The sequence below is a fragment of the Trachypithecus francoisi genome, unplaced genomic scaffold, assembly GCF_009764315.1.
Source record: "Trachypithecus francoisi isolate TF-2019V2 unplaced genomic scaffold, Tfra_2.0 Lachesis_group2, whole genome shotgun sequence".
Classification (NCBI taxonomy): Eukaryota; Metazoa; Chordata; class Mammalia; order Primates; family Cercopithecidae; genus Trachypithecus; species Trachypithecus francoisi.
In genome coordinates, this window is record NW_022681465.1 from 86,611,514 (window position 1) to 86,625,298 (window position 13,785).

Below are 13,785 nucleotides of genomic sequence, written 5' to 3' on the forward strand. Positions count from 1 at the left end.
AAGAGAGAACCCTTACTGAAAATCATGTGTTTAATGAGGAATTTAACACACCTACTTTGCCTTAATCTGGTGTATTTTTGCTTTGACTGTTGAAATTGCCTGGGAATTCCAAAATATGCTGATGCTTTTGTGCCACTTCCAGAGATTCTGATTTAATTGGTCTGATGTGCAACCTGGACATCAGAATCTTTAAAGGCTCCCCTGGTGATTCTACTGTGCATCCAGAGCTGAGAAATAGTGCGTTAGACTGGTATGAAAGTTCTTTTGGGTGAAAAGAAACATTGGGAGGTCATCATACTTTCCTTTACAGATGAATGCCTTGATTTGTAAGGGATTTTCCATAAGACTGTGGTAACATGTTTCTTGCTGTTTGAAAAGGGTATTTAATGTATAAACATTTTTGTAGCTTTTCTTCCTGGCTGAATTAGTAGTATCTGAGGGTTGAGCCATGTTTTTATACATCTTTGTTATCATGCACTTCTAGTATTAAGTATTTAATGGCATTTGATAGATTGTTAAAATAATTCTTCAATAATTGATTTATTTTTAGATTAAGTACATATTCATGTTAAATATGTGTTATAGTGATTTATTTTTGGGGGGTTTGAGTTGCCTGTATCTTTTAAGTTTATTTTCTACAGGCAAAAACTGCCCCCATAACGTGTAATTTTTTTTGAGGAGATGAAGTGATGCTGGAAAGTTTAAGTCAGCGAAGCATTTGTAAAGTATATTTACTATATGCCTTTCATATGAGCTAGGCGAGAATTATATTGAATTTAATAATCTATGAGAATATAGATTTGTGTTTTGCTTTTATTCTGGAAAGATTTTAGTAAGTTTCTTTAAAGAGAAAGCATTATTTACTCGTTTTTCTTAATTGAGTTAGTTTAACATTTAAAAAACCATATTCTCACATGTAAAATCAGTGTTATTCCAAAATCACAGGTAGAACATGTACTTCCTCTTTTGAAGAGGGGAATTGGTATTCACCATGGTGGTTTACTTCCTATTTTGAAAGAAACTATAGAAATTCTCTTTTCTGAAGGATTGATAAAGGTATGGTTTTATTTTTATTTTTTATGCCCCCATATTGTGTTGTATGAAAAGTCTGAAAATTAGAGAATATAGTTTATAGGCAGTTGTGTGTGTGTGTGTTTCACAAGGCTTAATGAAATGACTTAAATAATGAGCTTGATGTTTATATATGCTGTTATACTTAAATAAATCTTGGAGTGTAGATTAAAAAAACCCATTTGTTTCCTTTCTTAAAGAATGTAGTGGTGGCCGGGTATAGTGACTCACACCTGTAATCCCAGCACTTTGGGAGGCCAAGGTGGGCGGATTACCTGAGGTCGAGAGTTTGAAACGAGCCTGACAACGTGGAGAAACCCCATCTCTGCTAAAAATACAAAGTTAGCCAAGCGTGGTGGTGGGCACCTGTAGTCCCAGCTACTAGGGAAGCTGAGGCAGGAGAATCATTTCAACCTGGGAGGCAGAGGTTGCAGTGAGTGGAGACACACCATTGTACTCCAGCCTGGACAGCAAGAGCAAAACTGTCTCAAAAACAAGAACAAAAACAAAGAATGTAGTGGTAACACTATTGGATACCACAGAATGTTGCAGAAGGTGTATTTGATTACTAAACCTAGGGTTGTAAACTTCTTTCTATATACAGAATTAAAGGATTAGTTTAGAGAAGACAAGGAAATTGCTGGTTAGACTTAGGAAAGAGAATTTTTTGAATATTCTAATTTAAACCAGAGAGCATCTGATTTCATTTTTTTAATGATACTGATATTTATACCAAGAAATGGGATATTAAAGATGGGAAACAACATCAAAATGTAATCATAAGTCTATATATGAGTCATACTTTTTTTTTTTTTTAAATTTTGAAGCAGAATCTTGCTCTGTCACCCAGGTTGGAGTGCAGTGGCACCTCTGCCTCCTGGGTTCAAGTGATCCTTCTGCCTTAGCCTCCCAAGTAGCTGGGCCTACAGGAGCATACCACCACGCCCAACCTAATTTTTTTTTTTTTTTTCTGTAGAGACGGGGTTTCACCATGTTGGCCAGGGTGGTCTTGAACTCCTGACCTTAAGTGATCCTCCCACCCAGCCTTCCAAAGTGCTGGGATTATAGGCTACTATGCCCAGCCTCATGTGTTATTTTATGTTTAAAAATTGTTAGCATTTAAAAAATCATATGTGAGATTTATTGTGAGAACCTCAGCACTAAGTAGAATATTTAAAATAAATTTACTTATCTTGAAGAAAATATTTGAAGTCATTTAGAGCAAGAATTGGCCAATATTTATACCTAGACCCTGGTATGTCCCTTCTAGATTATATATTTTGCTGAGCCCCACTTTTAAAGGATCTTTTAAAACATAAACAAGCAGTGCTTGCTGGTTGTAAAATTCAAATAGAGCAGTTGTATGTAAAGTAAAAAAATGAAAGATCATCCCATCACTTACCAGAAATATCTACTAGTATACATACAGATAATGAATTAGTCATTTTGTAAACAACAAAAAAGTCATTATACACTGCCCTTGTTATATAATTTCATCGTGTCAGATCCTTCTTCATTCTTTTTAATGAATGAATAATATGCTATTGAGATGATGAACTAAAATATTTTTACTTCTTTCCTGGGGAGTATAGTACTTCAGTGACTTTACTTATATGTGTATCTTTTTGTACCTAAACCACTATTTTTGTTGGTCTTAGAAGTGTATTACAGAGTCACTGATTCTAGTCTTCCTTGAGAGATCTTCTAATACTGAAGTGGTCCTCAAAATCACTGCGTCATCAGTTGCAAAGGCCAGGAAATGTGTTTGTGTTTAGAAAAATATTCTATGACCTAAAGCTTTGTTCGTAAGACCAGTGTGCATTCTCTCTAGTTGGCACTGTAAGAATTTAAGAAAGTCTGTTTTCTCTGAATTACCAAATTTCTGAGCTATGAGAGACATTAAATGTTAATTAATAATTTTATATATAAAATACAAAATAGGTTTGAGAATAGCATATTGTTTTTTATTTTTGTAGGGTCTCATTAACTAATTTTAAAAATTAATACATTTAGTTAACACTTAAAAATTATAAAACTAGGTTTTCAGCTTAAAATATATGTTTAGTTATAGAATTACTTATTTACTTAGGCCTTATTTGCCACGGAGACCTTTGCTATGGGAATTAACATGCCAGCTAGAACTGTGTTATTTACAAATGCCCGCAAATTTGATGGGAAGGATTTCCGATGGGTAAGTAAAGCAATTCATATATCGAAACAATTTTTATCTTTGTTATACTACAGATAACTGGTTTACATAGTCTAAGAGATTTTAAGTCCAACCTACTTAAGAACTTGAACCTGAGCTAATACAATTTCATCAAGATTAAACCTTGACTCTTGGCCATTTGTGGTGGCTTATGTCTATGATCACAGCACTTTGGGAGGCCAAGGTGGGAGGATGATTTAAGGCCAGGAGTTTGAGACCAGCCTGGGCAACATAGCGAGACCTCATCTCTACAAAAAATGCAAAAATCATTTGGGAGTGGTTATGTGCACCTGTAGTCACAGCTACTTGAAAGGCTGAGTTGGAATAATCACTTGAGCCCAGGAGGTCAAGGCTCCAGTAAGCTGTGATTGCACCACTGTACTCCAGCCTTGAGGACAGTGAGACCCTGACTCTGAATAAATTAATTAATCGAACAAACCTCTGTTCCCTTAAATTTTTATCCTGACTGCTTCACTCCCACCTCTCCTCCAAAAAAAAGAGATTCCTTTAGGTGAAGGAGTTTGATGATAGGAGGTTAAGAGTGCAAGTGATTTATGAATGCTTTAAATCATTTTAAATATGTCTAGAGTTTTCATTTCTTAAGGTTTAAGGTTTTAAAGCACCACTACAGTGGCTGTAGTTGCATCTATTTTGCCCTTCAGATTTAAAAGGCAAGTACCCCATTTAGTAAGCAATTACCAAACTTAAAATATAAATTTAGAACTCTGGTAGATGACTGGGATGCTGAAGTAGAAACAGCAAAAAGACAATACAGACTTGTTTCTTTTGACAGATATACGATAAAATGTTATGCTGTGAACACTGTGAGAAATGTACAGGGATATAGCATGAGAAACGAAGTCAGTTGGGGGTCAGGGAATGCTTCATAGAAAGGCAATCCTTAAAATAATTAACAGCAGATGAGAATTTGCTAAGCAGAAAGTAGAACATCGGCAGGGGTGAAAAGTAAGTGATGGAACAAAGATTTCTCGTTTGAATTCCCATAGCCTGGCTTTGGGGAAAATTGTAAGTAGTCCTTTATTTAACCTTTTATTTTTGGAATTGGTGATTCTCTCTGCTTGGAGAAGTTTCTGAAAGGAATTACAAATCATCAAAATGCTGAAAAGTACCCTCACTAAAACTGTAAATAAAGGGAAACGTTTTTCATGATGTGTTTTATTTTAAAATGTTGGATGCTATACAAAAGAGAAATATAAGTATGGTGAGTCAGTGACATTTCTGGGCCAGGACTTCTTGGGCCAGGAGGGCCTGGCCCAAGGCTTCCCCCTGGGAAAAGCTGAATGGAGCTGCTGAGTGGGAGCCAAACCCTCTATGCTAGCAGGGACCCTGCAGTCTGGCTAAGGCTGGGCCCTAGCCCCTTCCTACCCAATAAAGGCAGCTGTGGAGAGAGGGAATTTGGGTTCCAGCCTGGTTTGTGGTGGGGGAATTGATGATTTCTAGGGGAAAGCAGTCAACCATCCCCACCCACATCCCACAGGGGCTCCCTCTAGCCTGAGACTCATCGGGGTCCAGACTGGAAGGCTAATGCCATTAGAGGAAGTAGGCACAGGGTGGATTGGGCAAGGGAACCTCTGAGAAGGCCAGTGCCCAGCCACCCAGGGTTCAGAGACATTTCACACAATATGGTTAAGTTTCGGGGAGAGATGTGTAGAAGCTCAAGAGAAGGAGAGAGTTAAGCATCCTGGGACCCTCCCTAACAAAGCAACTCTTTCCTTCCTGCTTCCTTGTGGAGCACAGCGGGTGTGCACAATGGGTGTGTATGATGGATGTGCAGTGATTACTCCCAGGCTGTCTATGCTATGCCAGATGCCAGATAGCACCTTCATGCCACTGTAGAAGAGGGAGCAGTGGAGCCTGATGGGAAAGGGCTATGGGCCATATCAAAGGATTGAACCAGGGCTGACAATGGAATCCTAATGGTGAACCCCCTGCCCTCTGCTTTGGCCCCTAAGGGCCCCATTCCCCAGGTAGCAGCAGTGGGACTCCCTTTAACCCCTCCACTGTTGGGAAGGAGGCACCTGGGGAATGGAATGGACATCCAAAGAGGAAAGGGAGGTAAAGGTGGGCTCTGCAAAGAAGGCACTGAGAGTGGTAGGCTGGTGGGCCAGGGACCCTCTCATAGTCAGAGATAGGTTGGAGCCTGGGGCAACCCTGCCACCAGCATGGCCACATCATCTAGAAGGGTTAAGGTCCATGCTGTTGCCCTACCACCAGAGGTCTTGGCGAATCCTGGGGTCAGGAGATGTCTTTGCAGGGGCACCATGAAGGAAGAAAGGTCTTGACTGGGAGGTAGGGGACTGTTTGGATCTAGCCAGGGGCTACGAGTCTAGTCAAAGCATAAGCTTTGTATTTACCTGGGCCTCCCACTGGAGCATAATCTTAAGGATCAAGATGCCTTAGAATGTAGAGAGTCAGGGAAGAAGGCTCTGTGGAGGAATGGGGGTTGATTCTAGAATTAACTGTCCCAAAGGGTCCTGAGGCTATCGAACACTCTTCAGCCAGCACTGCAGCCCCCCCATTCTGGGGAAGAGTCAAAGGGTTAGGGAGACAGTGAAGGCCAGGTTCTGTCCTTCCCCCAACTCATACCAGAGCAGTTTCCCACCAAAATGGGTGTCATTGCCAGGCCAGATACCTCATTCAGGGAGTCATGAACAGCCCCCTGTGCCACTTCTACTCTGTCACACATGGCCCAGGCCCATGGCAAGGAGTGGGGCTGCTGAAGGCACAGAGAAGAAAGTGGCACAGAGAAGGCACAGACATTCTTCACCCTTTGCTTGCTGTATAGACCTGTTTCCAGAGAGGATAACAGGCCTAGATGGCACGACAATGAATGGCCAGGCTGAGATCATGCTATGTCTGTACCACAGCCAGGTGGATCAGCCACCATACTGTTGCTGGTAACACAGGTTTGAGTTTCTGCAGCTCATGCTCTTGCATATGTCTCAGCTTGGAGCCTGTCGAGTGGCTTTAACATGTGGACCGGGCATATTTGGTGCTCTGGCAGTGTGAGGAGGCACATTTGAGGAGGTTTTAGGAGATGAACTGGTACAGATTCTGTCTGGATGAAGAGGCTGCCATGCTTATCACCCACGAGTGTCTTAGGGCCTACAGTGTAGTCATAGGAGCTCCAGGGTCCACTGTCAGCAGTCAGTGAAATCCTTAGCCAGGTTGGACATACTGGGTAGCCAGCGCTTATTCGAGTAACTATACTTGCTTCTGAGGTATGATTGTTGTCCCCAAAGGGCATAGTGCTACTCAGCAGGATGTAGACAGTGGTGCCTGGGACCCACATGTGCACTGAATTGTGTAATGCTTGCAGGCCAGAACCTCTGGGGCAGGGGATGCTAGTGTGCCACAGGTGATCTTCATCAGGCATTTGTAGTTGCTGTTCTTGTGGGCACTGACCAGATTGAAGTCAGTGATGATGATCTTGGAGTCAGTGCCTGAATGATGGTATAGCAGATTCTGAGGCTTGAGGTCTTGGTTTGTGATGCCCAGTGCATGCAGATACTGGATGCCATCTAGCACCATCTGCAGCATTCACATGATGTCATGCTCAGTGAAGGAACCCTTGGTGATGATGTGGTTGAACAGCTCCATGCTAGCAGGGACCAGTTGTATCAACATGTATACATGCGCCCGCATCCCAGACACCTCCACCGGCTGGATGATGTTGGCATGACGCACCTGGTGCTGCACATACAGCTCTGGCTCCCACACCTCCTACCCCTCCTGGTACTTGATCTCAATTATCTTGATGGCATATGCTGCCAAGTGGCTCAGTGCTCCATGCATACCACTTGGCAGAATCTCCTTTGGCCAATTGGGGTCTTCATGTCGAAGTTAACTGTCACTTATGGGTCGAACTTGGCCCTGTATTTAGCCATCCTGGCTGTGTAGTCTCAAGGGAGGCTCTTTGTGGCCAGTATTGAGAGCACTGTGCCTATTGACTGGCTGCTGGAAACCTGCCTGCCTCTATGATGAAGTGCTTATACATACCATTCTGAGTGCCACTGAACAGCTGCACCTTCTTGACCGGATCCAGCTGGATATTGTTGGATGGCTTGAGAAGGACCTTGCTTTTCTCTTAGCCCATCATGGACATAAGGGCATCTTCTCCGGTGAGGCTGGTGGGACCTGCTCTGTAGGCAGTGTTCCAGCTATACCTCATACAGGCAGGGGGCTTTCAGTGTCTGAGCAGCTCTGCTAACCATGTCTGAGCTGGGACTGCCACCACCATCCTGAGGTATCAGCATTGTGACCTGTAGTGGTTTTTAACTCTTTGTGAGTTACAATTTTTTAAAAAGAATCTGGACCCTTTCCACAGGAGAAAAGTACACATGCACTTAAAGAAAAAACTTTACCCATTGTTGAAGTGGTACAGTGGTGCTCTGAAAGCCTGTACACAGGAGCCTTACTGACCTTCCACTATCAGGTTGTTCCTAATGACAAATGAACTCTACCAAACTCCAAGCATACATACCAATAAAATAGGAGAGAATTTTGTTTTTTCAAAAAGCATGAATTATAGTTGTCTCATTTTGCAGATTTAGAAAGGTAATTTTGATCAAGTCAGAACTGATATTTGGTTGAGTTTGGGTCATTGTTTGCATTCTTAGATTTTGCCGTTTTCCAGAATATCTAGCTCAGAGGTATTTTTTTAATGCCAGTGAATTAGCCAATATTTCCCAGTAGCTGTCATATATTTGAAAGCATAATTAAGAGTAATTGGCTTACTGTGAAAAGCCAAAATTTTTAAAAGCCTAAATTTTAGGCTTTAAATTTAGATTAGAAGCATAAATTTTAGATCCAAAATGACACAGTCTAAAATTTAGTTTTGTTATGTTGCTGTGATGTGGGTTTGAAACATTATTCTCACATGTTTTGCATTTTTGTGCTTTGACTTTAACTCAGAAAACTTCATGTTTTTAATCATGTTTCCTTTCTTAGGGTTTATAACTTGTTACAAGTTTTACAATAAGAGAAATTTTACGAATACTTTTTTCAACAGTTTTTCTCCTAAACTCTGAATTTTAACTGTGTTCATTCAGATTTCTTCTGGTGAATACATTCAGATGTCTGGTCGTGCTGGAAGGAGAGGAATGGATGATAGAGGAATTGTAATTCTTATGGTAGATGAAAAGATGAGCCCAACAATTGGAAAACAATTACTTAAGGTAACTACATTAAGATTCTGTACCTTTACCAAGAATTCCAGAAATATGCTTCAGGAACCATTTCAGAATTGGTTGTGTCAGTCAGATACCTAACTAAAATGAGTTAATATACTGAAACTATCTGGGCTTGGGAAGATAGAAGGGTGTGACTACTCAAAATACTAACATCTTGTATCCTACTTCACCTAATAGGTGGAGAGCAACTCATATAATGGATAGGGTGTGAAGATCTCCAGAGAGGGCAGAAATGTTTACTTTCTCCTCCGAATTTAAGAGATCTCTTTATTTGACCCATCCACTGCACAAGTTGTTCTTTACCTGTCAGAACAGGAAGTGGGGCACATGATTGATAATCAAGTGTTTGGGGCAGGCAGTGAGCTTCCTCTGCCTTTGCAAGCCCAGATAGCTTAATAGGTTAATTCAGCAATCTACCTTTACAGTTTACCCTATTGATTATAAATATCCCAATCATAAAGAACACATTTTAAGCTTTATTACAGATTAGACTTCTATTTTGCTTGCTTAGTATTTGTGCGTCGGATGGTCTAGAATTTTATTTTTGTTTTGAAGAGCTTCTAAAGGAAGTTTGGCCTGGTTGCTTTTTTTCTTCTTATCCATATAGAGAAAAGTGTTAATAAGATAGGAAACTTTAATTAAAACCAAAATTAATTGCCAGCTCATTAGCTACTTTAAAGTAGCTACTACAAAACATGTTAAGACACACTTAGGTCAGTATCTATGAAACAGATTGTGTGTCTAACTTTTTAAACTTGGGAACTTTGTGGAGAATTTGAGATATAGTCATAATGAAGCTTGATATGTTGAAGCAAAATAGATAAAGGTGTGTGTATCTTTATATGTGTTTACATGAGTAAAGACAAAGCTTGTCTGTACATATTCATAATAATTATATGGTGTCTTATTTTCAGCTTTAGAGATTAACACTTGGAAACCTCTTTAGTGCTCCATGAAAGGAAAATTAAACAAGACTGAAAATTTTTATTCTTTTCTCTAATTGTGCCAGATATAACACATGCTATTTTTCTTTCCTTGTACTCTGTGTGTGGAAAGAACAGAATCGGGTTGCCAGATTATAGGAGGTAATATTTTAATGACAGCATCTGGTTCCTTTAGTGCGGAGTTTTCATTCCATATACTTGACGTTTCTGGATTTGTTACCTTGTATGTGTAAAGTTGTATCACCTTTCATTGCATTTTTTAAATTAACTTTTCTAATAGACTTATTGAGCTATAATTCACATACTATGCAAGTCACTCATTTCCATGGTTTTTAATATATTCTAGAGTTTTGTCACCATCACCACAATCAATTTTAGAACATTTTCATCAATCCAGAAAGAAAACCCTATACCTATTAAGTTACTCTTCTTTCTTCAGAAGACCACCCCTACCCCAAGCCCTAGACAACAACTAATTTACTTTCTGTCTCTGCGGATTTGTCTGTTGTGGACATTTCATATAAACAGACTCATATAATGTGTACCCTTTTGTATCTGGCTTTTTTTCACTTAGCCTAATGTTTTCAAGTTTTATCGATGTTGTTACATCTATCAATACTTCATTCCTTTTCATTGCTGAATAATATTTCATTGTTCAGCATGTGTGCCACACTTGATCTGTTCAGCAGTGAATGGATATATGGATTGTTTCCATGTTTTGGCTATTGTGAATAATGCTGCTATGAACTTTTTTTTTTTTTTACAAGTTTTTACTTGAATATGTGTTTTCTTTTCTCCTGACTGTACACCTAGGAATGGAATTGCTGGGTCATAGAGTAATTCTATGTGTAACCTTTTGAGGAACTGCCAGAATGTTTTCTTTAGTAGTTGCACCATTTTACATTCCCACCAGCATTGTATGAGGCTTCTAATTTCTTTACATTCTAGCCAGCACTTGTTAGCTGCCTTTTTGGTTCATAGCCATCCTTGGGGTATGAAGGAGAACATTTCACTTTGAATATTAGTTTGATTGAAAGGATGTAGTACCTGTTTGTGTATCTGCATTTCTAGGCATATTTCTTTTATCAAGACTGACATACAACTTTTTTCCTCTAGGATTTTTTCTAGTTAGTTTTACTATCATTAAGGAATTTATAGATAACTTACTCAGTATTTGTAACAACTAATACTTATTGAATGTTCAGTGTGTTCCAAATACTAATTATGATAATTACTGTTATTATCTACGTTTTATAAATACAGCATGCAGAGGTTAAAAATTTGTCCAGAGCTATATTGTTGTTAAATGGCAAATCCTGCTTTCGAACTCAGGCAGTCTGATTTCAGAGTTTATGCTTCTAAGTACCATATGGTACTGCTTCTCAGTACCTCTTGCAAATAGATTTTTCAACTAGTAGTTTAAACACAATTTGACATGAGACAGCAGTTTGTTCTTTGATGTACTTAAATAGATAGGCTAAAGAGTGGTCATGTCAGGTATATTTTATTTTCTTATAGGCAAAAATAATTGATCATTCTTAAGTAATTTCAGAACTTTAATAGAAATACTGAGTACTTGAAGTCATTTTCTCAAAAATTAAAATACGTAACTTCTTCATATCACCTTATATGTAGAAATAGTAGGTTTACTTTATACATTAGTATAATTCAAGTCTATTTGTCATATTTATTTATTTTTCCTATTGGTGTTAGAACCATGGCAAAATGTGTTTGTTGCCTGCTAGAGCTTTCAAACTCTCAGCACATTCATACACACATGCATATTTATATATTTGAGCATGTATAAAATTCAATGATTGTGAATTTGAAATATTTTAGTAATTTTTTTCCTTCATTTTTATGGCTTGAGTAATTTTTTAACTTGCTCACTGCAGCCTCCACCTACCAGGTTCAAGTGATCCTCCTGCCTCAGCTTCCCAAGTAGCTGGGATTATAGGCACCTATGGCCACGCCCAGCTAATTTTTGTATTTTTTTGGTAGAAACGGGGTTTCACCATGTTTACCAGCCTGGTCTCAAATTCCTGACCTCAGGGGATCTGCCTGCCTCAGCCCCCCAAAGTGCTGGGATTACAGGCGTGAGCCACTGCGCCCAGCCTTTTTTACAATAGAGACAGGGTCTCCCTTTGTTGCCCAGGCTGATCTCGATCTCCTGAGGCTCAAGCGATCGTCCTGTCTCAGCCTCCCAAGGTGCTAGGGTTTTAGGCGTGAGCCACGATGCCCAGCCTTTTTTTTTTTTCTTTTTTTCTTTTTCTTTTTCATTTTTTGTTTTTGGAGACAGGATCTTGCTCTGTTGCCCAGACTGGAATGCAGTGATGCAGTCTCGGCTCACTGCAGCTTTGACCTGCAGGGCTCAAGCAGCCCTCCCACCTCAGCCTCCCAAGTAGCTGGGACTACAGGCATGTACCACCAAATCTGGCTAATTTTTTATTTTTTATTTTTTGTAGAGACAAGATTTCGCCATGTTGCTAAGGCTTGTCTTGAACTCCCAGGCTCAAGCAATCTGCCCGCCTTGGCCTCCCAAAGTGCTGGGATTACAGGCATGAAACATCATGCTGGCTGGCTTGGCTAATTTTTAAAGGAGCAATAGAGAAACCTGTTCAACTTTTCCAATATTGCTATTGTTGAAGTATCTGCTGTTAGCTTAAACAGAATTTGACATAAGGCAGCAGTTATTTTGTTTTTTGGGTTTTTTTTTTTTTTTTTTTGAGACGGTTTCTCGCTCTGTCACCCAGGCTGTAGTACAGTGGTGCGATCTTGGATCGCTGCAGCCTCCACCTCCTGGGTTCAAGTGATTCTCCTGCCTCAGCCTCCCAAGTAGCTGGGATTACAGGCATGTGCCACCATGCCTGGCTAATTTTGTATTTTTAGTAGAGATGGGGTTTTGCCATGTTGGCCAGGCTGGTCTTGAACTCTTGAGCTCAGGTGATCCGCCCACCTCGGCTTCCCAAAGTGCTAGTATTACATGCATGAGCCACCACACCCAGCCAAGGCAGCGATTCTTTTGATACATTTTTGATTACTTGATAAGAGTCACAAAAAAATCAGTTTTCATAATGTTTATTCAAATGAAAAGTTGAGTAAATGAGAAAGTATGTGTTATTAAACAGCTTTTCAGAAAGACTGGTGAATGCATCTTTTATTTGTTAGCAGTTAAGTATTATATTTTTCCAGTGTAACTAGAAGAAATACATGCTCCAGTATGGTGCCCATATTTTCCAAAGAATGTAAAAATATCACAGTATTTTGAGTAGATGTTATTAGTTTTATCAAAATGAAACCATTTCTGTACTTTCTGAAATTACTAAATAAACATACTAGTTACTTAGAGTACATAAAGTGCTCATTTCAATAGTATGATATTTCTAGTCAGTGGTGTGTTCTTTTCAACAATGAATCAGATTTTCCTGAATTGAAGGAAAAATAATTTTGACCTTACTGGTTATTTAAATTGTATGTAAATGTAAGAAGCACATACCTATTCTATTAAAGTTAGTTCTGTAACTGTACATAAGATAACTATATACAGGCCTTTTTTGAAGAAGTGGGAAGACTCACATTTATGTATTTCTCCATCTTCCACCTTATGGTTTATAATGCAAAAATATTTAGCCTGTTAATTTTTAGAACTACTTGCCTAAATGAACCATATATTCTAAAATGTAAGAGGTGTTTATATTAGTATTTATAAAATATTACAAAAGCTGTTCTAGAAAAGTGGTATGTTTGGCTATCTCAATATCTTTTTAGTAAGCAAATCGGCAAAAAGGAATTCTTCAAAGTTTGCCTGGAATCCTTCAAAGTTTACATAATATCTTTATCATTGGTTACCTTTCTTGTTTCAGTTAAATTTTGGGTGATCCTCTTATTAGGCTGTCTCTTGATACATTGTTTTAGTTAACTGATCAAATTAAATGCATTAAAAGAGTACTTGATCAACATTTAAAGAGTTCCTATATTTTTAGTAATGTGAGGTATGCGTCGGATTGATAGGTATATAAAATAAGTTCCAATATGACTTGCCCTCCATGAAGACTTTAAGCCTAGATACTCCTAGATTTTAGCTCCTACTTTACTCTTGGCAAGTCCCTGCATCTCTCTGAGCCTCTGTTTCTTGTTTAAAATGGAGACAAAATATTGTTACGAATGTTGTGAATTGAAGATTTAGTATGTATTTAGTACAGTGAGTGGCATATGCTAAGCCCTCAGTAAATGGTGATCATTTCTAAACTTAAGGAATATATTTACATTCATACAAAGCAAGCAAGAAGCAATATATGGCCCAGTGCTAGAATATAAGTTCTGATAATTCTAGTTCAGGGAAATTTGA

General features: G+C 38.9%; 1 protein-coding gene across 1 annotated transcript in view; it reads left to right on the forward strand.

The window, feature by feature from the left end:
• MTREX (Mtr4 exosome RNA helicase) overlaps positions 1-13,785 on the forward strand; it is a 131,610-nt gene that overhangs the window by 49,268 nt on the left and 68,557 nt on the right. The window contains exons 13-15 of the mRNA XM_033179573.1: positions 946-1,056; positions 3,161-3,262; positions 8,353-8,478. Coding sequence (XP_033035464.1) covers positions 946-1,056; positions 3,161-3,262; positions 8,353-8,478 — 339 coding nt within the window. The remainder of the gene's footprint in view (positions 1-945; positions 1,057-3,160; positions 3,263-8,352; positions 8,479-13,785) is intronic.